The sequence below is a fragment of the Emydura macquarii genome, unplaced genomic scaffold (genome assembly GCF_026122565.2).
Source record: "Emydura macquarii macquarii isolate MOO-44397 ecotype Brisbane River unplaced genomic scaffold, CSIRO-AGI_Emac_v2 contig_705, whole genome shotgun sequence".
Classification (NCBI taxonomy): Eukaryota; Metazoa; Chordata; order Testudines; family Chelidae; genus Emydura; species Emydura macquarii.
The window spans coordinates 3,479,735-3,504,629 of NW_027130842.1; the positions used below are offsets into that span (position 1 = coordinate 3,479,735).

Genomic DNA, 24,895 nt, shown 5'->3' on the forward strand with positions numbered 1-24,895 from the left:
ACATGTGGCAGTGAAAGGCTCTAGCAGCGGGGAAAGACTGGCAGCCTCCCCCCGTCACAGCCTTTCCTCACTGCTGGAGTTTTTCACTGCTGAGGGGAAAGGCTCCAGCAGCAGGACACTATGCTGCTAAAAATAGCAGTGTAGACGTGGGAGGCATTGCTCTGGCATACAGAGACCAAGGCACGGTATATGCCCTAGGATTCTGGCATGTCATTAGTCTCCTGGCCTAAGCAGTGCCTCACTAGCTACACTGCTATTTATACCCATGCTGGGGGGCCTGCAGTACCTGAACACTGTAAGTGCAGACCTAACCTAAGCAACACTGAAATCAATGGGAGTTAGGCACCTGAATACCTTTGAAGATCTGGGTCTAAGAGATTAACTGATTTGCCCACGGTCACAGAGGAAGCAGAGCAGAGAATGGAACCCAGAATTGAGCGCCGATCCAGTGGCTTACCCACACAACCATTCCACTTCTCTACCTGGGTATCAAAATCCATTAATGCATCTTTCTAGATAAACATTTGTGTTGTGGGTTGTGCTGTTTCTTTATTGTTGGTGGTTTATTAGGATTTTCTACATTGGCTCACATATTGAATTTGGTTATTAATATTGGGTCATGTTGCCCTGTCCAAAGTGTAAAATATTAGCTATGCATTTTCGTGCCACTCTGAGAGGCCTGTGGGTTTGATCACAGGTGATCAGAAATCACAGTAATAGGTGCCAGCCAAAACCCTTGGTGGATACATATTATTATTTAGAATTCTCACTATTTCACAAATGTCCATAGTGTGCGGGGGGAAAAAAGACAAGCAAGGCACAATCCACTGATGTGAGCACAGGATCAGGGAGCCAAGAACGCCCTACATTCTGATTTAGCCTCTAAATGCTGACTCCCCCTAAAAAGCCTCACTGGGAATCCTGAGTTTATTTTATTGTCTTCAGATGAGTACAATGGAAAATTTGCAAAACAGTTTAGCTCTTGCTAAGTGGCAGCGGCGAGTTTGGGTAATTTCTACCAGCAGTAACTATCTCAACAATAAGTACCAGTTCTCTGTCTGAGAGATATTTTAGGGATTTTCCTCTCTCCTTCTCCCATTCATAGACAGGCACGTCTCACCAGTGCTCTTTAGTCAGGACAAGCAGTGAAGCTGCCAGGTGACTCCTGGAAGTCATGGATGCTCAACTCAAGCGTGACCTCAGACAGTGCTATGGCAATAGAAGGAATTTCCTTCTTTTCCCTCTCACCCTCTTCCTCCCTTATAGATGAATCACATCTTTTCCATGACTGTCTGGGGCATGAAAATGCCTAGAAGGACTGGCTGATGACCAAGTTATTATAACCCAAATTATTATGATTATTAATTATTTGTATTACCATAGCGCCTTGAAGCCCTGGTCATAAAATCATAGAAATGTAGAGCTGGAAGGGACCTCGAAAGGTCATCAAGTCCAGTTGCCTGCCCTGAGGCAGGACCATATATACCAAAACCATCTCTGACAGATGTTTGTCCAACCTGTTTTTAACAACTTCCAGTGATGGGGATTCCACAACCTCCCTTGGAAGCCTATTCCAGAATTTAACTACACTTATAGTTAGAAAGTTTTTTTCTAACATCTAACCTAAATTGCCCTTGCTGCAGATTAAGCCCCTTACTTCTTGTCCAACCTTCACTGGACATGAAGAATAATTAACTGCAGTCCTTTTTATAACAGCCCTTACCATATTTGAAAACTGTTATCAGGTCCCCCTCAGTCTTCTTTTCTCAAGACAAAACATGCCCAGTTTTTTTAACCTTTCCTCATAAGTCACTTTTTAAAAATCTTTTACCATTTTTGTTGCTCTCCTCTGGATACTCTCTAATTTGTCCACATCTTTCTTAAAGTGTGGCACGCACAACCGGACAAAATACTCCAGCTGAGGCCTCACCAAGCAAAGATGAACAATTACCTCCCGTGTCCTACGTATGACACTCCTGTTAACACACCACAGAATAATATTAACTTTTTCACAACTGCATCACATTGTTGACTCATATTCCATGTTGTGATCCACTGTGATTTCAGCAGTACTACTGCCTAGCCAGTTAGTGCCCATTTTGTAAATATGCCTTTGATTTTTCTGTTCTAAATGTAGTACTTTGCATTTGTCTTTACTGAATTTCATCTTCTTGGTTTCAGACCAATTTTCCAATTGGTCAAGGTTGTTTTGAATTCTAATCCTATCCTCCAAATTGCTTGCAACCCCTTCCAGCTTGGTGTCATCTGCAAATTTTATAAGCATACTCTCCACTCCATTATTCAAGTCATTAATAAAATATTGAACGATATTGAACCCAGGACTGACCTCTGAGGGACCCCATTAGATACGTTCCCCCAATTTGACAATGAACTATTGATAACTATTCACTGAGTATGATCTTTTAAGCAGTTTTGCACCCACCTTATAGTAATTTCATCTCAACCAGCTGTACAGACAAAGAACAGAAAGATGTCCCAAATGAATTCCTACTGTGCTGTTGGTTAATGCACCAGTCATTGTTTACTAGGAAAAGACCTATATTAAACACAATGCCTACCCATAGCAAAGTCAAGCTCACCTTTAAGCTAATCAAGGCTACAAAGGTTATTACACATGTTTAGGTATGTTCATGGTTTGTAATAGCAATAATGACCTCTTGCCTTGACAGCTATTTCCTAATAGGCAATGACTTCACTGTGGGCCCACCACTCCCATTCTTCGTAACAGCCAGGTAATAACTGACAGGGTCTAAATAATGTCCTTATCATACTCGTCTTCACTCTTCCTCCCCTCCTGGGCTAAAATTGAAGGGGAGCATTACCACTTGTTAATCACTTTGCTGTTGCTTCTTACACATATCAGGTACATTGGATACACCATACATCTAGGTCTGCCCTGCTTACCAGGTAAATCGCTTAGGACTACATCCATAAAGGAATGTAGGTGCCCACCTACCATTTTCGGTGCCTAACTCCAAAATTTAGATCCCCAAAGCCCTGCTCAGCTGCTACCTCACCCTGTAGACATCTAAATTCTCCAGGGGCCTAAGTTTCTGCTGGTACTTTCTAGGCACCTAAATTTATGCTGGTGGGCATGAGCAAAGGTATTTCAGCTTAAGTCCTCATGACTCTCACTAAGCTCACACCTAAACCCAATCTGCTTCTCAAATTAGGCATTCCCCTGCCTCTCTTGTGTACAGGATCACCTACCAGATTGGATCCTGCACAAAGCACAGTGGGAGGAGTTGCCTGCTTCTCCCCCCATGGTTAGAGCACATACACAGAATGTGGAGGATAGGGATTCAAGTCCCTGCTCTAGTGCAGGCAGAGGGTGGATTTGAACCTGGGTCTCCTACATGCTAGATGAGTGTGTAAACCACTTGGTTGTATGGTTAGGGAGAAGAAGGGGACACTACTACTTCCTATTTTGTGAAAAAGGACTGAGCTGACCAACTCCAGGAGAGAGTTCATGTCCGTGAATCCCAAATGGAGGGCCCAGAGTTAGGCACCTTTGAAGGGCAGGTATTAAGCCCCATCCCTTACGCTGGCATTTCCTATTGGCTAGTTTAGGCAGCTCCCTGCTCAGCTTGCTTAGGCACCAAACTCTCCCCATGTATTGTGTAGGGAGCCTGTGCAAATAATTCCGGGCTGTGGATTCCACTAGGAGCAGGGCACCTAAAAGGAGGAACTGCATTAAAAAATATATAAAATAAATCAGTTAGTTTATGGGGATTATCCTTTTCCCAAATACAGCCCTGACTCCGTGAACACAGGGCAGAGAGAAGGGGAAGACATATGGATGCCTGACTCGTGCTTTTCTCTTTGAAAAATCTTTTTAAAAATCCACTTTTTCTGTAAAACATAAACATTCCAGGTTTTCGGCCAGTTGCTGCAAGATGCTCAGCTCCCAGAGAAGTCAATGGGGGATGCCCAGTTCCTCAAGAGAAGTTCAGCACTTTTGGGGATCAGGTCCTTGATTACTACATGACATTCCATTGCACTGAATTCTGTTACACTTGTGTGTGCTTTTGGTCATCAGCTTTCTGGGCTGGAACCTGTTATTTGTTCAGTATGAATTACTTACACAAATAACAACGATGGTTGGCTGTTTTGTGTATTCTTGTTGGCTGTATGTTAGAAGGTGGCTATTGGGGTTTTCCAGTGCACAGTTTTGGGAGTATTGCTTTAAAAAATAGTTGGTACTTATTAATTAACATGATATTATGTATATAATCTGATACATGTAACTGACTCTTTACAAAGAGATACAAATTACAGCTTTCTGTCTTGATGAATTTCCAGTGTTAGGCCCCAGTTCTTGCAAATACTCATACGCATGAGTAACTTTACTTATGCAAGTAGTCCTACAGTCCTGTAGTAGATTACAGTGGAACTATTCATTTGCAAGGCCAGATTAAGGCATATTAAGGCATTATAGGCCCATGCCTAGGGCGCCAGCCCCTGGAGTCATGGGATTACATCAGAATCTAACCTTTCATTTAAACAAATAGTAAATTCATGGTTTCCAAGAAAAGCTTGAAAATGTGAACCAAGTATAACCAAAGTAGTGATGGCTGTTTGAGTGTGCAGACAGCCTGAAACAATAGTTCTGAGTGGGGTGAACTGCCCATGCATCTTAATGGAGTGTTAACTCCAAAACCTACTGTTCTGGAGGACCTTGCCAGCAGAGAACTGTGTGTGGGAAGAGAAGAGTGCAGTGTTCCTGGCCCACCACCCAAGCAGATACATCTCAGCATCTGGGATAAATATTAGGAACCTCCATTGCCTGTTTTGGGAGTGAGAGGGAGCCCACATTGCTCATGAAAGGGCATGGGGAGGCAACTGTCATTCCTAGCAGGGGAGAGATGAGAGCCCATGTTGCTGCCCCCTGCCTTTCTGGGAGGGAAGGAAGGTCCCCACACATCAGTGCCACTCTAAGTGGGAGATAGAGTCACCAGTGCAAAGGCAAGGCCATGCAGGCATAGCCACAGGTGCCTAAGGCACCAGACTGCCTTTATTCAACCCTGTTCTCTTGGGTAGTTGATGGTGCAAAGAAGGCTTGAGAGCTACAGACACATTTCGTAGGGGTGTATCTGTTGGTTAGGGATATGACTTTGTACCCATGTAGTGTTACCAGTTTAAGGGTGTCTTCCTGTATGGGAAGAGCTGAACTGGATATAAGCACCATTAATACCACGATGTCGGCACTGGGAAGGTTACACCACTTTAACTCTACCCGTGGAAAGAGGGTAAACATTTCTGTGGGTAGAGCAGGGCTAAGGGTCAGCCGTTTCGGGCCACTTCCCAGCTACACGGCACCTGGCCGTGATTAATGATCGCCTCCTGCTTTTACTTCATGAGCCGTGGCATTTGTCAGGCCCCCCCGGCCGCGCGTGCCGGGCGCGGGAGGAGAGGCAGCACAGCGGCCCCCAAGGGATTAGGGTGCAAGAGCTGGCGAGCCCAGGGGCCTGCCCGCAGACAGCCGGGCTGAGCAGGATGGAGGGCGCAGAGCAGGGCAGGGGGCGCAGAGCAGCCCTCTCGTCCATTAATCGCTGGCTCGGGGCAGGGAGAGAGGGGGGGGAAGGAATAAACGTACAGCCCCCGGCTCCCCAGCGCTCCCGGCTGAGTCACGCGGGGCCACCCCAGCCGCAGCGCACAATGGCCCCGCGGCCAGGGAGGAATTTCTCCAGCTCGGCTGCGGCGGAGGGGGGCGCGGGGCTGCACCGCGGGCAGGGGAGCGGCGGCGGCGGGCGCGGCGCCATCTAGGGGCCGCCGTGCGGCGGGGCAGGAAGGCGGCAGCTGCAGCAGCAGCAGCCGGGCGGAGCAGTGGCACATCACATGGCGGAAAGTCCCGGGCGCTGGGGGTGGAAATCCCCGGCGCGCGGCCGGGGCTTTTTTTTTTTTTTTTTTTGCGCTCAGCTTAGTAAAATAGAAAAGGAAAAAAACAAAGAGTCTTCTCCTGCAGTTTATAGCCGGCACACAGCGGCGGCAGCAGGAGCAAGGGGGCGGCGCGGCGGAGGGAAGCCCAGCCAGGCAGGCGCTGCTAGGGGCGGGAGGAGACGGAGCGCGGGGACGGGGGGGGGGGGGGTCCAGACTCTCCGGCAGCCCGGGCCTGGTCGTGCGTTCATGGCTCCCGAGCTCGGCTCTGCCCCAGCCTCGGCCCGTCGGTCTTGAGAAGGATTTAGCCGCCCGCGGAGCAGCTGTTGGAGGAGCCCGTCTGCAGAGAGGTACCAGGCTCGTGCTCCGGGCTGCTGCTGTTTGGTTTTATTTATTGGGGGGGTTGCAATCGCTTTGCTTGCCGGCTCCGCGCTGCTCCGAGGAGCAGAGAGAGGAGTTTTTGGGGGGTGGCCCTGAGCATGCCCTGGCGCAGATTTAAAGGGGTGCACTTCAGGCGGCCTTTTGGTAAGGCGGGCGAATCCGCTGCCGGGCAGAATCCCGCGGTGGCAGCAGGATGTTCTGCAGCAGAGCCGGGCTGAAATGCCCCCGAGCCCCTGATCTCCACAGGTCTGCCTGGGCTCCACTCCAGAAAACTGCGCTGGCGGGTCCAGAGAGCAAAGGGGGCTTTGGCGAGCAGACAGCAGGGAGGGCACGTACGTGACACACTGACACACAGCTGTGGTGTTGCGAGTTACATCATTGTTGATGACAGCCCCTGTTAAGGTAGTTACGCTATGAAATACTTGCTGTTCTAAAGACGCGGGTTGTGTAACTACTCGGTGGATACTAACGATGAATGAAAAGAAGGGGATTGGCTGTTACCTTCTTGTCTCCAGTGTTGTTCCAGTTTCCCCCCATTGTAACGCCACTAGTGCAGTTCCACTGGTGGAGTGTTAGTGTAGACGGGCTACCGCTGTCATCTGGGCCTGCACTGGGCAGAGTTCAACAAGAGGGTGGCTAAAACACTAGTGGATTGGTGTTCCCACCATTGCTAGGTTGCAACAATGAGAAATTTTGAAGAAAAACAACCTGCATGTACACATTTCAAATTGCCCAGTAGGGGGTACAGAGCTGGACTGCAGACTCAGAGCCAGGGTCTATTCTACAAAAACCTTACAGCAGCAGTATAATGTATGTAAACATGCTTAAACCTTCTTTCTGTGATTTTTAAAAAAAGCTTCCTTTGTTATTGCTTAGAGGTACCACATTTCTTTTTAAAGTAAGAATCGCTCCCGTAGCTACAAAGTGCGTTAATATATAATACTTTGCACTTATATAGCACGTTCCATCTGAGCACCTAGAGTGGAAGTTGCTAAACAAATATTAATTTGTACAGTGCTTTATAAATATTAATGAATCAAACTTCTTATCATGCTGACGAATTAAGTAGGAAATTGTGACAGGACAGGATAAGTGAACACAGTATAAATGAATAGGAATTTTGCGTGGAACAGAAGTATCGTTGGTTGTTTACCTGTACTCAGTTCTGTAGAGTGTTCTTTCCTTATTCCCCCACTTGCTGTAAAGTGTACTATAATATTTGATGAAGATGATATTTATCAACTGTATTCAAACAGTGACAATTTTGGGCATTTTGCATAAAAACTAATTTAAAAAATCAGTGTTACAATAGTTAGCATCAGAGGTGTTACATTTTTTGGTGTATACACTTATTAGAAGCCTTTTAGTAGGTTATGAAATTATTGACTGACCCATTTTGTTTGGACTTGGTGTCCCACATCCTGCCACCCAGTGGCCTAGGGAGGCTTTATTCTGGTTTCTCTGGTAAAAGACAAGCTATTTATATTTCTATTAAGTTTACAGATACTGTTCATGCCTGAGAACAAACTTTTCTCCTTGAAACAATATTCCCCCCCTCAATCTTCTAGGTGAATTACACAACCACACATTTGTTTCTTTAACACTCAGACCAACACAGTGCACCAGTAACCCAGATCCAGCTAAACGCTGATTGCCTTGTGTGAGATGTTAAATGCCCTCACCTCCCGTTCTTTTAAAATTGTTGTTATTAAACATTGACAATGTGCCATGCAGTGTACAAGGCCCATACAAAGACCATCTCTGCCTCACTGAAGTCAATGAAAGCTGAGGATACTCAGTGTCTGGCAAGATTGCCCTAATAATAATACCCAGCTCTTACATAGCACTTTTCATCCGTAGATCTCAAAGTGCTACCTGAAGAATTTTCTGTGCTTTGGTTTCTTTATCTTATCTGGTTGTAAACTGCTTTTTGTTTTGTTTTTTAAAATGTACTATTTTTTAAGCACTATCTTTTTTTTTTTAAATGGTTATTTTTAAATCGATAACTAATAATCATAAATGGCATAGGCAGCAGTTTTCACATGTAATGGGGGGAAAGAATGCACTTGGAATAAAGAGAAGGCTGAAATCTAGTGCAGAATAGTTTATAATTTGTTTTCTGTGGCGCTAACAAATTGGGTGCTCCCTTGTTACTTAATGTTGGAAAGATCCATTTCCAGAGCCCAATCTTGCAACACATAACCAGGTGAGGAATCCTTATTCATGCAAAAAATTCCATTGACTCAGTGGGTCTACTTGCATACGTAAGGGTTTGATGGATCAAGGACTGGAAGCTGCTGAAGAGGGTAAAGAAAAGTACCACTGGGATTACAGTATCTAATAAATTGATGATGTTTATATTCTCGCTCTTATTCCATTCTTAACTTTAAAAATTAATATGATATGGAAAATACGTTCAGTCCTACTGATCCTTGGGGCTGGGGGAAATGAAATGAGTTAATTACATTTTTAATGAATATATACTTCATTAAAACATCCAGTAGTATGTATGTTTGTAATATGCAGTCTTTGCTTGTAAGAGGTGCCTTTTGGATGTACTAAGACCTAATGTCCCTGACTGCCTCCCCCACCCCATTTGTCTGAGCAGAAGAAATTCTGTGTGGACAGAACTCCCCCTGACTGAGCATAAGGGTGGTGTACAACTTTTTCAGCATCAGCATCTGCTTCCACCCAGGACTCCAGAGAAAGTCTTCTAAGGTGCCCACTGAGGTCTTCTGTCATGGAATCTCAGGAGGGGATGTACAAAGCAGCTCTAAGCAGAGCAGTTTGGGGCAATAATAATGACTGCTAGGGAATTCCTTTCGTAGCTATGGATCAGCTTCAGGGGAGTCTATCAGGATGGCAGCTACCAGGAGAGCGGTAGAGGGAGGCCATTATAGTTATGTGGAAGGGCAATCTTCCATGTAGGATATCTCCTGCCTTTGCAGATACAAGGTTCCACTCCTGGCGTATCTGTGAAATTGTAATGTCTTTCCCCCTGCTCGCTCTGTGGCTCTCCAGGCTCTTATCACCAGAGAGGAGGATTTCGTGACAAATGTGAGGTTTGGTTTTCATTTGCCGCTGGCCCCTCTCTGTTTGGTCCAAAATTAGAAATCACAATATATAGGTGTTGTGTTTTCTGAAGACATTTGATGAGAAAAGACTTGCTGAGTTCTCAAGTGCTAAAACATTTAAGATTTATATGCATTTACTTTCCTAGAAAAAAGTTAATTTAAAAAAATTCAATAGGGTTGAGCACTGAAAGAACCAATGAAAGTACATGCATGCGTGTGTATTCTATGTTCACACTTGGCTCTAGCCTAAACGTGAAAAGACCTGCTTTGTCTAGAATTAGTGTATGGATTTATGTTCTCCTTGCCTTATCCACTGTGACCAGAGGTGATGAGGAAAGAGGCACCACAACGGAAAAATATTGGGCTTTTTTTTGAGCAAAGTGGAAATGCTTCTTCAATTCTGTTGATTTACCGTTGAGTAATAATAGGCCTCTAATTCTGTATCCTCCCCCACCCATCACCACGTACACATGCACGTGCCTCTGCAATAATTTAGCGTTAACACAACCTAAGGAATGCTCCTCTTATGTAGGTATCTTATTCAATACCAGGTGCCTGCCTTGTTAGAAATGTTTCATTTGCTGCTTGGTTGGTTTTAAACATCATATGAATTTATAAGCCTGGGCAGGGCGCTAGCATTGCATGTAACTATTCTAGATTTCTGAGCTCTTTTTAATATTGCACTGCATATCACATTGCTTTATTCATGCTCTGCTACTCATCCGTAAATCTGAAGTGGTCATAATCAGTTTTCTCTGGCATGTAGTCAAGTTGAAAGCTTAATGTGTGCTGAAAGTTCGACAGGTTCACTGGAGATTACCCTGCTCCATTGATGATTAGACAAAGCTTTTGTGGTAATTTCCCATCCCCTTAATCTCCCCTCCTCTTCACCCCACTTCCATTTAAACTTCTCCTTTTAAAAGTGCTGTACTTGGTTCATTATGAATACATTCTCTTTAATATTAAAGAGAAGACAGCAAAGAGACTGGGATTAATAGGTTGGGATCTATATCCGAGTAATGCTAAGAAATTGCTGGGTATGGATTTTATATTATTCTATATAGGGCTCATTATGGACTGTGTGGTGTACAGACAAAGTTGCAAACAAGATATAAGCACTAAAGAATTTGCAGTCTAAATCTCTATACCAGCAAGAGTCCCTGTGAAGTACATTAAGTGAAACTAAAAGAATCGTCTTTTTTTTTCTTCTTCTTCAGGTTTCTTCTCGGAAAATGGCTGGTCAACAAGTTCTTCCCCAAACTTTATATCTGAGCAATATGCTGAAAGCTGTGAAGATTAGGGAGAGAACTCCTGGAGATCTTGTCAAACCCACCAATGGAATAATTCATCACTTTAAAACGATGCATAGATACACAGTTGAAATGTTCAGAATGTGCCAGTTTTGTCCTCAATTTCGGGAGATCCTTCAGAAAGCTTTAATCGACCAATCCACCCAGATCACACTGGAACATCAGAGGAAGCTGAACTGGTGCAGGGAAGTTAGGAAACTTGTGCCATTAAAGACTAATGGTAAGTTATGTGTGTGTCACTCCACTGGTATTAAGACAGGGTCATAAGGATGTCTGTGTTGTGTTAATAGGATTGTAGGTTGCATTGCTAAGATAAAAACAGAGTTGCTTTATTAAAATAACGTGTCTGGTTTTATTTTAGCAACGCAAATTAAAATCCTATAAACACAACATGCCAAACCAGTTCTTAATCTCTAAGGATGCAGTGTACGTCATTGATATATCAACAGGTTGAACATTTCATGGATGTTTAATAATATCATAAATCTTTGGTATGGTAGAGTGATATGTCCTTATCTATGAGAACCTCAACTCTTACAATGCTGGCATTTTCCATCATGCCTTCTAAGGACCCGATTCTGTAATAGTTAGTATAGTATTATGACCCCTCATCATTGTAGTTTGCAGGCTGAACTCAGTTGCTAACGATTTTCTGGTATAACACTAAGTAGCGTATCAGTTGCAGTGTCTTAGATTTCCAGCCTTTAGCTCTCTGGCTGTGGAGTCCCTGATTAAGCTAACTAATGCTGAATTGCTTAATGGAATAAGAGGGCTTTCTTTTTCCCCCCATTGCCTGTACATAGCTCTTGTTTTCATTAATGACCATTACATACATGTATCACAAGGTGCATAATTCCCCTTGATTTTAAATGATAATTAAAGGAAAGTAGCATGTGGTGCTGCTTTTAATATATTTTGTATTTTGCTTTATAAATGTGTGTCTTATAATATCCTCTGAAGAAAACAGTGCAAATATAGTAGATCATGAGGCTATGGTACCAAGATGTTATGAGCAAGGGATGTATATTTACATTAATTAGCAGTGAGTTCCAATGGATTTGAGAGTGTTAGCTACAGAATATTGCTCAATCATTTCTTTTCATAGGGACATAGATACACACTACCCTGTCCTCTTAGTTCATGTTTCTTTCTCAAAATCTACAGTGTCCTATTCTTGCTACTCGTACTACATATGACTACATTTTACAAAGACTAATACAAATTTAATCATGAAAATAGAAACATTGTCTGGTGGTAACTAACAAGACTACTAAGATGATATAGGTCTGTAACTCTCCAATAGTAATAGAAGCCCCGATGCCGCAGTGAACCTCACTTAGATCATAGATTGTCCACTGTGATGGCATAGAGATCCACTGACTTCCATGAGCTTCTGTGGAACTCATTGCAGGACCGAGGCCATATTTAGCACTTGTTGCAGCACTTTGAAATCACTAAATAAGTAATCTTGTCGTAAGTGTTGTATCACACAATCTATTTCATACAGTGTAATTGTAGCAGTCCCAGGGTATTGGAGAGACAAGGGGGGGGGGGTCCAATAAAAGATATTACCTCACCCACAATGCATTTCAGTCGAACAGATTTACTAAGAAAATGTATAATTTATTGGATTGTGTCAGAACTGAAGGACAGTCTTTCAAATAGAAATAATGTAATGGTTTCAGGATGTGATTTACATACCACCTGTGCATGTATGTACTAGATGCATTGCTGGGATGTTAAACCTGTGGGTTTTTCTGTTGTGTTTTTTTTTAAATTGCATTGTATTCAGTCCACTGCTCCCAGGTCAGTAAGGGCTGTTGGTACTGCAAGGCATTGGGGAAGAAGAAATGCATCTAGTTACCTTCTGTGGTTTATGCAAAGTCACCACAACACAAGGCCTGTTCAGGGGAGAGAAGATAAACAATGTGGTTGGAGGGAAGGAAGCTTGAAAGTCGGAGTGGGGCTTGCAGAAACCCCTTAATCTCCCTGGAAACAATGTTCATTCTTAATGAATGGAATGAGTTTTTCACATGGCATAAAAAAACTTCTTTAAAGGAGTTCATTTACTTAACCTTTAGATGTGGACAGAATGAATTTGACAGTTCTTTTAGTCAAAGATGGATTTGCTTTTTAGAACTCCTTACAGCTGCAGTTTTTTGAAAGCCGAGGAACCAAATGCTTCTTCTAGGATTTTGGTCATGTGAACTTTACCTAATATGTACAAAAGATTATATATCTGGGTGATTCACCATGTATGCTCTGAGGATATGAGAATGGAGTAAATGAGGAAGGGTGTAGGAGGTATAAAATTGAAACCATGTTTTAAAAAAAAAATTCCAGTGTCTATTGGCTGTAGAGATTTCACTTGTATAATGATTAGGCAGCCATTCCAGCTCACTCTAACCACACCCACTTGGAAAGTCCAGTATGTACTTCATAGTTCCAATGCGTATACATCAGAACAAGAAGTACAATAGCTGTTGCTCAATTGCTAGTCAAATAACTTAACACTGGGGAATTCCAAGTGTTGTGTAGGGAATTTTGTACTGGTGGTTCTCAATAAAGAACTGAAAGCAAATGTTAAAATAAAAAAAATCTTATCTTTGCTCTTGATTTTGCAAAGGGAAAATTTTAACAGGTTGCATTAATTGTTTTTTTTTATATGTCATATTTCTTCTTGTTCAGGCAAAAGACTTTCAGTTAATATTATGTATTTTTCCGTGATTCTGAGGCCAAAATTTGTGGTCTCATTTTAAAGGAGATTTGGCAGGAGAAGGTTAGGAAATCAGACAATGAAATTCGCCCTATTCAGAAGGCCTAAAATTATGCAGCAAGTGTGTGACCAATTACAAGTTAACAAAGGATTTATTGAGTGCCTAAAACCTTGTGCAAGCACTGTGCACTGCTTTGATTTTTCACCCAGGTTAGGCCATTGAAAAACGGCAAACATGCTTATTTGGGGGGGGGGGAGGGGTTAAAGCTCCTAATATATACAACAAACTACTACATTTGAAAATAATCTGAAATAATTTCTTGTTGGTATCTTCAGGTTTTAAAAAAATAATTACCACAAGTTCAAACTCTTAGTACTTTGTGACGCTCCTTGCAGTGCTGTAGTACAAGGAAATTAATGTGTTTTCATGTCCTTAGATGACTTAACTACCTTTATAGTGAACAGTAAGTCCCGGGTTTGAAACCTAGAGGTGTCCACGAATAGCTTCTTTGTGTCTTCCTTTCAGGATAGCCTTGGGGAGAAAGAAGGAGCATGGAGTTAAAGCACAGGATTGGGGGAAGGGCCAAAAACATTGATTTTGTTTCCAGCTCTTGACATATTTTCTGTGGTGACCGTGGGCAAGTCACTTAAATGCACTGAGCCTCGGCTTTCCCTTCTGAAAAATGGGATAAAACTTTCCTGCCTCTCAGTGGAATTATGAAGCTTCATTCAATAATGTTTGTAAGGTTCTTTGAGATCCTTGAATGGAAGGAGTTTTTACTCTATCTTTCAAAAAGAAACAAGCCTCTGATGTTTTTCACCAAAGTGACATTGAACAATACACTTCAGTATTAGGGTGATAGGTGCCCTAGAAAAGCAGCAGAATCTGTTTCATGTAGATCACTTATTACATCTTTTTTGCTTTTCCTCTTGACAGGACTCTTCTGTCATACATAAAATGCAACATTTTGCAGTGCAGTGTCATCTGTGGTAGTTGAGGCCTAGACTGGCCCCCGGCTATGCAGCATTACATTTTTGGCAAAGTCCTTGAATCTGGACAAGTGCATTTTCAATCCTTGTCTTCTATGTTGCATCTTAAACAAGTGTGGGGTTGGGGAAATCCCCCTATTTATTGGGTTTATTTAATAAGCTCTCTTAAGCTTTGTAGTTTTGTTTACATTTATGATTGATTGATCCTTTTAAGACAAATTTAGTTGTGTGTTAGGCATTTACAAATAAGCCCCAAATTTAGCTCATGTTGACTTATTGTAATTTTGCATTCTTTTGTTCATCAGTGTCAAATATAATGGGCTAGTTTCCCCAAACTGGAGCAGGAAAGGGGATGTGTACCTACCTGCCACAGCCTGCCACGTGCATCCAGCAGGGAGTCAACTGGGGAGAGGACAGGTGGAGATTTTTGGTATCCCCTCCCTTCCTCCCTCAAGGTTTTCCTAAGGAGAGGGGCTGTAATCTCCTCCCTAGGAACCCCACTCGTGGAAGCTGTTGAGAGGAATTCAGGATCAGGTTGGAAGTATATAACTTGGAATTTGTTCCTTGTGCTTTATGGGCCAGCTGCTCCTTTTGTTAATTCTTAAGGAATTGTTTTTTTAAAATTAACCAGTAACTTTCCTGTAGGTGATGGCAATTGCCTCATGCATGCCGTATCCCAGTACATGTGGGGTGTTCAAGATGTTGACCTGGTCCTGAGGAAAACACTGTTTAGTGCTCTGAAGGAAGTGGATACGCGCAACTTTAAGCTTCGCTGGCAACGAGAGACTGTTAAATCGCAGGAGTTTGTAGAAACAGGACTCCACTATGACACCAGGGTAAATTAACTTGACTGTGTTAATTTAATTAAGTTATTAGCTATGACATTGGGGTAAGCTAACTGGAGTGCAAAGACTTGGTCATGTTGGCTTGGTTAGGTTTGCTTAGTTTGGGTTGCTTGGGTGGGACTATGGGATGAGAGACAACTATGGCAACAATCCTAAGAAAATAAAAAGGATAGTAGATAGCGTGAATGACTTCTTCTTTGGAAGAAAAGGAAAAAGATTAATATTTTGGGGACAGGTTTTGACATGTTGTGCTGCAAGCAGTTCTTGATCTACATGGCTATGAGCTGCTGCTAACGGTTATTAATCCTTTCCTCAGAACTGGGAAGAGGAGTGGGAGAACCTCGTCAAAATGACATCCACAGAAACATCAATGGTTCAAGATGGGCTTCAGTATAACTCACTGGAAGAAATCCATATATTTGTCCTCGTTAACATCCTCAGAAGGCCGATCTTAGTTATTGCAGGTGAGTCCTCCATGCCAATTGCCTTTGATGACCTAATGTTAAGGACTGTATCATTAAGTGCACAATATATATATGTCTTTGTAAATGTTCTGTTGCAGTGTTTTAAAACCGCAGAACAAAACACATTACCTTGTGCAATAGTTGAAAGGAATTTGACCTTACTAATATTCAATGTTTTTTTTCCTTAAATAGATAAAATGGTGAGAAGCTTGCAATCCGGTTCAAGCTTTGCCCCCCTGAACGTCAGTGGAATTTACTTGCCCCTCCATTGGCCAGCCGAAGAATGCTATAGATATCCTATTGTCCTGGGCTATGACAGAATGCATTTCACACCACTGGTCACTCTGAAAGACAGTGGGCCAGGTATGTTGTGTTTTTACATTACCTACTTGGGCTGTATTTTTGGTATCTCCCCCCTTTTTATTGCCAATAAAACACTTAGAATAGAATCTGATCGACAGTTACATTTAAAATGGACACAACAAATGTAAATGAGATATTTCCATTTAAATGTTTGAGAGAGTCTTCAAAATGTAAACAGTTTAAATGCAATATATACCTGGTAGGGCTTCTAGGAAGGAGTCAAAGCTTGTGTCCTATGGAACCAAAGCACCTATTGCTACTAAAGCACAATTTAGTGGATGAGTAGTGGTAGATGGGGTCAATTTAAAGCATTGCCTTTGCTGCAGAGTACTGAAATTTATTACAGTACACTGACTTTAATCGCATGCCCTGCAGTTGAGGAAACGCTTTTAAAGGCCCATCTGCAGCATTAGGTTGGGGTTAGTGACATCTGTGTCAATGTATTTTTGTGCATCTCTTGTGGATGGGACAATACGTTTCTAGATTCATACTGGGGAATTGTCCTGTAATAAGGTTCAAGAAACTAAACCTATTGTCCTATCCACATTAAATATAAAAAAACATTATTAGGACATTGAAACTGCAAATGGTTCTCAGCATGCCCAAGTGATTCCATCTGCACTATTTGGGAACACGGATGTAATCCTGCTTGCTCTTTACTGGCACTATTGCTGAATTTCAGAGTAGACAGAATGATAGGATGACATTTTGCATACCATATTGCGTGGTTATTCCCATTTGGTAAAACTGACCCGTTTTGTTTCACACAGAAATCAGGGCCGTCCCACTCGTCAGCAGTGAACGAGGCAGGTTTGAAGACTTGAAGGTGCACTTTCTGACGGATGCTGAGGAGAAGGAAAAGGAGCAGCTACTGAAAGAGTACCTGATAGTGACAGAGATTCCAGTGCAAGGCTGGGACCCTGGTACCACTCATTTAATTAATGCTGCAAGGTGAGTGGTGTTCTTCTCTTTATAGTTGTTGCTGATCAAAGTCTTATAGGATAATGTATTCAAGCTTTCCTTTCTTTCTCAGCAACATGCCTATTTAAATACAACGTGATGAAATCCTGTCACTGTTAATAATAATGTATCTTTGCTGGCATAAGGAATCTAGCTTGAACTAGGCTCAAATTTTAAATTCTAAAATTTCCAGCCATCAGTTTCAGAAGATAGCTAATAAATGATTCCCATTGTCTGCCAAGTAGCTAAAGGGGTGTGACTAAAAATCAGAAATAACAGTTAAACTCTTGCATTCTTATTTAAGCATCTTTTGGGCAAAAATTGTGCCTTTAAGCACATTCGCTTCATTGGGGAAAGTGTGCAGCCGTTGTGACCAAATGCATGTGGCTTCCAGCATTCTGCTTGTGCAGTGCAGCTGCAGGCAAAACACTGCCGTGGTATAGTGTGGAGAAACAGTAGCCTCAGTCCATGCCCCCCTCCCATGCTTAGGATATGCCGCTTTGGTGTAGAGGGCTTTTGGCTATGCTAACCAATCCCTCCTTGCTGTGAGGGAGCACTAACAGCAACATTCAGCCTAGTCCCTTAACAGATGCATAAGGGAAAGACTCATTGCAGCCTCCCTTTTGCTCCACCCCCCCTTATGCAGGAAGAGCTCTTTCTGCTCCTGGAGTGACAGCTGTGAAAATTAATATCCCCTACCCAGCTGCAGCATGGCAGTGGTAATACAGCTTCCTCAGTTTTGCTGGGCTCATGTGTCTCAACCCTATACTGAACAGATCACTTCTCCACATCTGCTCAATTGTGGCCTCTAACATAATTGCAGCATGGGGTATTTTTGTGATGTGGACACTAGACAAATAGAAACTTCTCTGAGCCATATCTGCTCATTTCACATGAGCAGGGTTTCCAGTTTTAGATATCAAAGCGAAAACGGGAGTAGTTGTTTATAAAATATATACCAAAATGTACCAACATCTTTAGAGATGAAAATTAATTGCAAAATGGGCTGGTGGGCCCTACAAAACTCCCAGTTTACTCTGAGCTGAGCCCTGGAGTGCTGGACTTCAGTGGAAGTTAAGAGTTAGAAGTTTTTTAACATCAATTTACTCCATTACGAATTAGGCGTAATTTGCCTACAGCTAAACACTGAAAACCACATTGGCCAGTATTCTGAGAATACTACCAACACCGCTTGTTTAGAGGGGAAAGGCTCCATTTAACTTTACTAGACACCTATCTTTAAAAATATGTCACTCTAAAGTACAATTTACCATCAAGTATTGTTTAATTCAGCAATATTGATATGTAATAATTATCTCTCTGCCCCCTTAAATCTACATTTCCTGACAGCTTTGCTTATATTCACCCACTCCTTACCCCTTTCAGACACATATATATGTTGATTGATGTTTCCTTATTTGGCCTTCAGGTTAGATGAAGGCAACTTACCCAAAGAGATAAATCTCGTGGAAGATTACTTTCAACTGGTACAGCATGAGTACAAGAAATGGCAAGAAAACAATGAGCCTGTTACGAGGGAGACCTGCACCAGGAACAGACTGAAACTGTCCTTATCCCAGCTTTCTCTCGTAGAGCTGAAATGTGAAACTCCCAGATGTACCTTCTTTATGTCTGTGAGCACCCAGCCCTATTGTCACGAGTGCTTTGAGCGGAGGCAACAGAGAAATAAGCCAAGGAGACAGAGCTCCAAAACAGCATCTGAGAAGCCACAGGTGATTGGAGCAGGCTCATCTAGGGGTGAGTTTTGTGAGCCTGGGGGAGGGCTATCTGAAGAGCCAGTGACAGGGCCTCGTTCTGCACCTCCAACAGCTCCAAGCCTTTTTCTGTATAGTGAAACCACTGCTATGAAATGCAGGACTCCAGACTGCCCTTTTACGTTAAATGTGCAACACAATGGACTCTGTGAACGCTGCTACAATTCCAGACAGCTAAGTCCCTGTAACAACTTGGACAACCTGAGACATTTAAACACCGTAACATGTAAAATCTGCCTTCAGGACACAAACAGGACCTTTAATGGCATCTGCAGTACTTGTCTCAAAAGGACTACAGAGCTGCCAGTGGCCAATCCTGGCTTCCTGTCTACATTTCACCAGAGATCTACCTCCGACCCTTCACAGCTATCACAGAGCCTCCTTCAGCATTCCTGTCGTGCAGCACCCAGCAACGAGCTGGAGGAGCTGCCTTCTGTAGTAATGCTTCAGGCTGCTCACAATTCAGAGGAAAGGAATGGAAGTAGCCAGTGCAGAAAACCTGGCTGCAAGTTTTTTGGGACTCCTCAGAATGAAGGATTTTGCACCCTGTGCTTCTTTGAGTACAGAGAAAACAATGGTAAGTGAAGCTAGATTTAGTTCCCTATTCATTGTCTCTGAAGCTACAGGGTTTTTTGTTTTGTTTTGGGGAAGTTTTTTTGGAGGCGGGTGGGGACATTGGAAGGAGGGTAGTGCTAATACAAAAATATCAATATATTCTTGACACACTTATTCTTCTGTAAACAATGGTATACGAGAAGGGTGGGATTTTCAAAAGCACTCAGGGTTGACCTGATTGTGCTCCCATTGAGTCCAGTGGAAGGGAGAGCTAGGCAACACTGAGTGCTTTTAAAAATCTCACCCATAATAATCCACCTTTCAGTTATATTTTGGTGTGAATTTTCTGTAATTAAAGTGCCTAAATGTCACAGCGATAGGAGTTGTAGGAATCAGTCAGAGAAATACCACTTCATTGTCACTGCTTAAAGTCAAATTTCATTGGTAATGCAAGGGCCACATTCATCCTTGATATAGCTATGGAAGCCACCAGCACAAGTCAAGTAAGCAGCATTTGGCCTAAAGTCTCTAAGAAATGTGGATCTATTAGAAGATCAGTAGTCACTTTAATAGTGGTCATGTTTGGGAAGTTAAATTATTAAAATCTACCTCTTTTAACCATGTCTTATTAGTGCTGTGTTGTATGTGAAGTCAGGTCCTCATATGGGCAATATTCTGTAGTTAAATCAAAGAATACAGTCCTTACCCCTGTCTCTGAAATGAGCGACGAAATTTTAGGGATAGTACCCAAAAGATGGATGTAGGAGGGGAAATAACGCATCTGTCTTGCAGAAGAGCTCATTGATGACATTAGTGGAAGTTCAGTCTGAAACTTTTCACATACCTTCAAGTTATAGAAGCTTCCTGGTAGACCATGTGGGGCAGTAATGTGTGCTAGTAGCTTATTTTCAGAGGCCATTCACATCACAATTTTTTCCCGTGTTATTGTGGAATATAGTACATACAATCTTTATATGTAGGCTTTTTAATAAACCAGTGAAGTGTAACTCATTCACTGCTGGTCCTCTGCGCTATCATTTCCTATTTAACATTCCACTGAAATTGAGGGGGAATATTGGGATGAAACCCTGGCCCCATTGAAGTCACCAGCAAAACTCTCCTTGACTTCAGTCCTGGTCCTTTCAGTAACTGTGATCTACCTTGAAAGTACAGAAGGAGGCAAACTTTGACTTAATTGTTTCAACCATTTTTTATTTAAAAATAAGATTAGTAGCCACCATTATTTATATATCTTAAAACAAAGTTCATCTGTTCTGAGTATTTGAGGTGGCCTCATACCTACTTGAGGCTAGATGACTTGTTTTGAAGACCAAAACATTCTGTTTTGCCTTTTCTGTCATCAAAAACGTTGTGCTCATTCAAATAACCTCTTCTCTTCTTGCTTCGTATGGTAGGCAGTGCCTCACTACTTCATCAGAGATGGTCTCAAAGGAATTCTCCTGCTTCTGGGACTGGGACCTCTGCTGCCACATTCCAGAACACTGTTTCCTGCCTGGGGAGAGAATGTGGCACTCTGGGGAGTACTATGCTTGAAGGATACTGTCAGAAGTGTTTTATTGAAGCACAGAGTCAACGATTCCATGAAGCCAGAAGGACTGAACAGCAGCTCGTGAGACAATCTGAAGTAAGTGAACTTATGGGAATCTTCCCCCCATTGTTTATCCCTGACCTCTTCACCGTAATATATCTTAATGAGCAATTTCAATTGCATAATAGGAAATCCCCACTTTCTGAAAAGGAAAATGTTGAGTAAGTCACTACTCTGCCTTCCAGAATTGAGCACCAAGGAGGTGTAGAACTCTTTCCCGTGTTACATCTACAGCAGACACTATGGTGATGAACAACACAAAATATCTTGCAAAAGCCTTTGTCCCACTAGCATGAAAAGTCTTGGAGCAGCCATAGAAGGATAGCATCAGTAGCTAACAGATTTTTCTTTGACACTCCTTTGAGATTTCATTTAAAAAAGAAAATAAAAGAAGCAACACAGCCAAGCCGTTTCACAGTTTCTAAAATCTAGTACAGTAGAACCTCAGAGTTATGAACACCGGAGTTACGAACTGACCGGTCAACCACACATCTCATTTGGAACCAGAAGTACACAATCAGGCAGTGCAGCAACAGAGACCCAAAAAAAAAGCAAATACAGGACAATACTATGTTAAATGTCAACTACTAAAAAAATAAAGGGAATGTTATAAAACAAAGATTTGATAAGATAAGGAACCTGTTTCTGTGCTTGTTTCATTTAAATTTAAATGGTTGAAAGCAGCATTTCTGCATATTAAAGTTTCAAAGCTATACTAAGTCAATGTCCATTTGTAAACTTTTGAAAGAACAACCCTAACATTTTGTTCAGAGTTACAAACATTTCAGAGTTACGAACAACCTCCATTCCCGAGGTGTTTGTAACTCTCAGGTTCTACTGTACAACACATCAAGATTACTATATACAGGAGTTAGCCTTGCTTCAGATTGATTCCAAGGGTGGGATTTTCAACACTGTTCACTATTACCCTAGCTCTGCTCAGATTTAAGTGTATGGGAGTTTTCCCATCAAGTTCATTGGGAACAGATGGGCCAGTGCTGAGTGCTTTTGAAGATCTCCCCCTTCACAGCCATGAAACCACATCAAGAGAGTTAGTCAGCTTTGATAATGTCCAGCATCTTTATTTAATTAATTTGGGGAAATAGGGGGCGGAGATATTGAGTGAAGAGTTTTCAGGGAGAAAACATTTTGTAACAAATGAAAGCGTTTTAAGATTCTCTCTGATAAATCCTGGCCCATAACAAGCTTGGTGCTTTGTGCAGTACTGTATTCTCAGAAGAAGGAAGTCTCTGCCTAGAAACTGAAAAGACTAGTGCTTTGAAAATCAGATTCGTGGAAGGCTTTTGTAAATTGTGCTGCAGTGCTCCTTGCTGCCGCTGTATACTGAACAAACCTGAAGTGGTTTAATATCAAAGCATAGCAGTGTCCAAAGCAAATAAAAGCCACTTGCGTTGCCAGCACTGCAACTGACTTTTTTTTTTTTTTTAACCTTTCCAGAGAACTGGGCAGCACAGAGATTTACAGCTATTAACGGTGGGGAGCCAAAAGCGAAAGTGTGCCACGGCTTCTTGTCGAAACAACTTAGCCTGCCGAAATGAGGAGCTGTGTCAGGAGTGCCGGTGCAGCAATCCGCGAGGACAGCCTGGGAATCCGAGAGTAACAGCTGCTGCAGAGGAGCCTCCGAAACAGCGCTGCCGAGCCCCTGGCTGTGAACATTATGGCAATAATAAGTGCAGCGGCTACTGCAATGAATGCCACCAGTTGAAAGAGATGTATGGTCTAACAGAGAAGTGCTAGCAAAGAGCAAAGAAGCAACACCTGCTTTGACCTTGTTGAAATGGTGCTATGTCCAAAACACTTAATAGGCCAGCCATCTGAATGGTGTGACGTGTGTGTGTATATATATATATATATATATATATATATATATATATGGCTTTGAGGGAAAATAAGCTGTCTAGTTTTGTACATGTTTGTCCATGGATATGAATAAATACCCACTTAATACAAACACTGCATATCTGGACCAATGAGAAGTCAGTTTGCTTCCTGCACAGAGGAATCTTGCAGGAATGATCTGTTACAATGCTGACTCCAAACTCCTTCTCCTCTTGGACTTCAAAATTACTTGAGTGCATTCTGTGGCAGAGTGAAACATTTGAATACAGAGAACTTTGTAACTTTGCCTCTGCACTAATCCCTCCCCTGCACCTTGTCAGAACTGATCATTTAGAGTGCAAGGACACTCAAACCATGTCTGAGATGCAGAGGTTCTTGAATTGGTCCAGTCAGTGTTTCGCTCAATGTGAGGCTGGGTCCTCCTGAGAGGACTCCATTCTCATCTGGAGGAGTCTGATGCAAGTGAGGGGTGAAATGGGGTGAGGATTTATATAAGAAGCCTGCTTTTGCTTGCTTTCTTAGTTGCCTTCATCTAGGAGCTCTGTCTTACATGTAGTGTTCTGGTTGGTTTTGCGTTTGCTGAGCCCTGGGCAGAAAGAAGTCAGAAATGAAGGACAGTTTACTGCCTGCCTTGTCAGCATGTTTAACCAATGTGCCTCCCCTTCCAGAAGCCAAAAATAATAGGGACCTAATGAGTAACCCCACTACCATTGTCTACAAACGCATTTACATGGAGGGAGGCCTGAACACTCTCTTCCACATCCCCTAGGGAAGGAAATGCCATCATACGTTCACAGTCCTAGGTTTCAGAGCTGATGCCAAACTGACCCCCTGTCTGCTTTGGTATAGGAAGTAGTAGTCAGGGCTATGCAATCTGCACTTTTCTTATTTTATTCCCTCCCACCCCACCCCCGTACCCTCATTTTTCTGGGATCGAGGGCCTGATCCTGCAACTTGCTGAGCACCTCTTGTGCAGTGGTGAGAACCATCACCTATTTTGGGAGATAAGGACACAACACATCTCAGGATTGGGCCCTGATTATCTCTGCAGTTTCTGCTCAGATATTTTGATGCCTTCCAGGGTATCTGTTTGTTCAGCTGAAGGACTTTATTTTTTATTTTTTTTAACACTTGGCTTTCTACAACCGTAGGGTATCCTGTATGTAATTTATATGTACAGTCATTCATAAGATCCAGCATATGCCCTGCAGCTTGAAAGGCCAGTTCTGCTGCTTACTCTTTCACATGTTGGAGATACTTTGTAACTGCCTCCAAAATGTAAGGAAGGCTTTAAAAGTAAGGTCCATGGTACACAACAATGGCCACCTCTGTAGCTGCTGTCCATGTCTAATGGTTGCGAGTTTGTATCCTTCCATGTTTTAGAATGAGGTTGGGATTTACATTCGCAGGAATGACATGGCCTGGCTTTTGTTGCTGCTGTTTTAGGTACCTGATCAGCTTCTAGGGTGAAATCCTGACTCTAGTGAAATCCACAGGAGCGTTGCCATGGACTTCAGTGGGGCCACAATTTCACTCCTGGAGAGTTCAGGCCTCCACTTCTCAAGCTACATTTATTTCTTTAGCAAACTTGCCTCATCGGTGTGTCAAAACCTGCTCTTGTTTCCCTCTGCTTTTCATTCCACCCCACCCCTCAATATTTCCGCTTTTATTGCTGCTATTATTTTGAGAGAAGCAGCACTTAAGACACCTGTTCTGATCTGCTTTTCAAATGGAATCTTTTGTAGTTATGTCCACCTAAAACTACTTGTTTTTAAATCTTTTCTTTATATATTTTATGACCTTTTAAAATAAATGTGAAACTGTTTAGATATTTATATTATTCAAATGATGTAATTTGAAATTTGCACATTTTTAAGAATTTTTTTAGTATAATAGTTTACTCATGTTGAATTTCACAAACATGGACTAAGGAAATGTATAACTGCAAAAACAATTCTCCAATACAGAGAAATAAATTATTGAAGGATTAACTTTGGTATTTTACATTGATGATTGGTAGGAAAAGAACATATAATTAGATGCACAGGTGCTGATCCAGGAAAGCATTCCTATTCAGGACAGCATGTTCTTAAAC

At 42.3% G+C, this 24,895-nt stretch overlaps 1 protein-coding gene across 1 annotated transcript; it reads left to right on the forward strand.

Annotated features, from left to right (window-relative positions):
* The first annotated feature begins 6,109 nt into the window (after nucleotides 1–6,109).
* On the forward strand, nucleotides 6,110–24,353 carry TNFAIP3 (TNF alpha induced protein 3). The gene is made up of 9 exons (XM_067542300.1): nucleotides 6,110–6,248; nucleotides 10,571–10,883; nucleotides 15,015–15,205; nucleotides 15,531–15,678; nucleotides 15,871–16,041; nucleotides 16,812–16,992; nucleotides 18,431–19,353; nucleotides 20,747–20,976; nucleotides 22,399–24,353. Exons 2-9 carry the CDS (start codon nucleotides 10,586–10,588, stop codon nucleotides 22,696–22,698), a joined length of 2,442 nt encoding a protein of 813 aa, XP_067398401.1. The 5' UTR covers nucleotides 6,110–6,248; nucleotides 10,571–10,585; the 3' UTR covers nucleotides 22,699–24,353.
* Nucleotides 24,354–24,895: the final 542 nt, after the last annotated feature.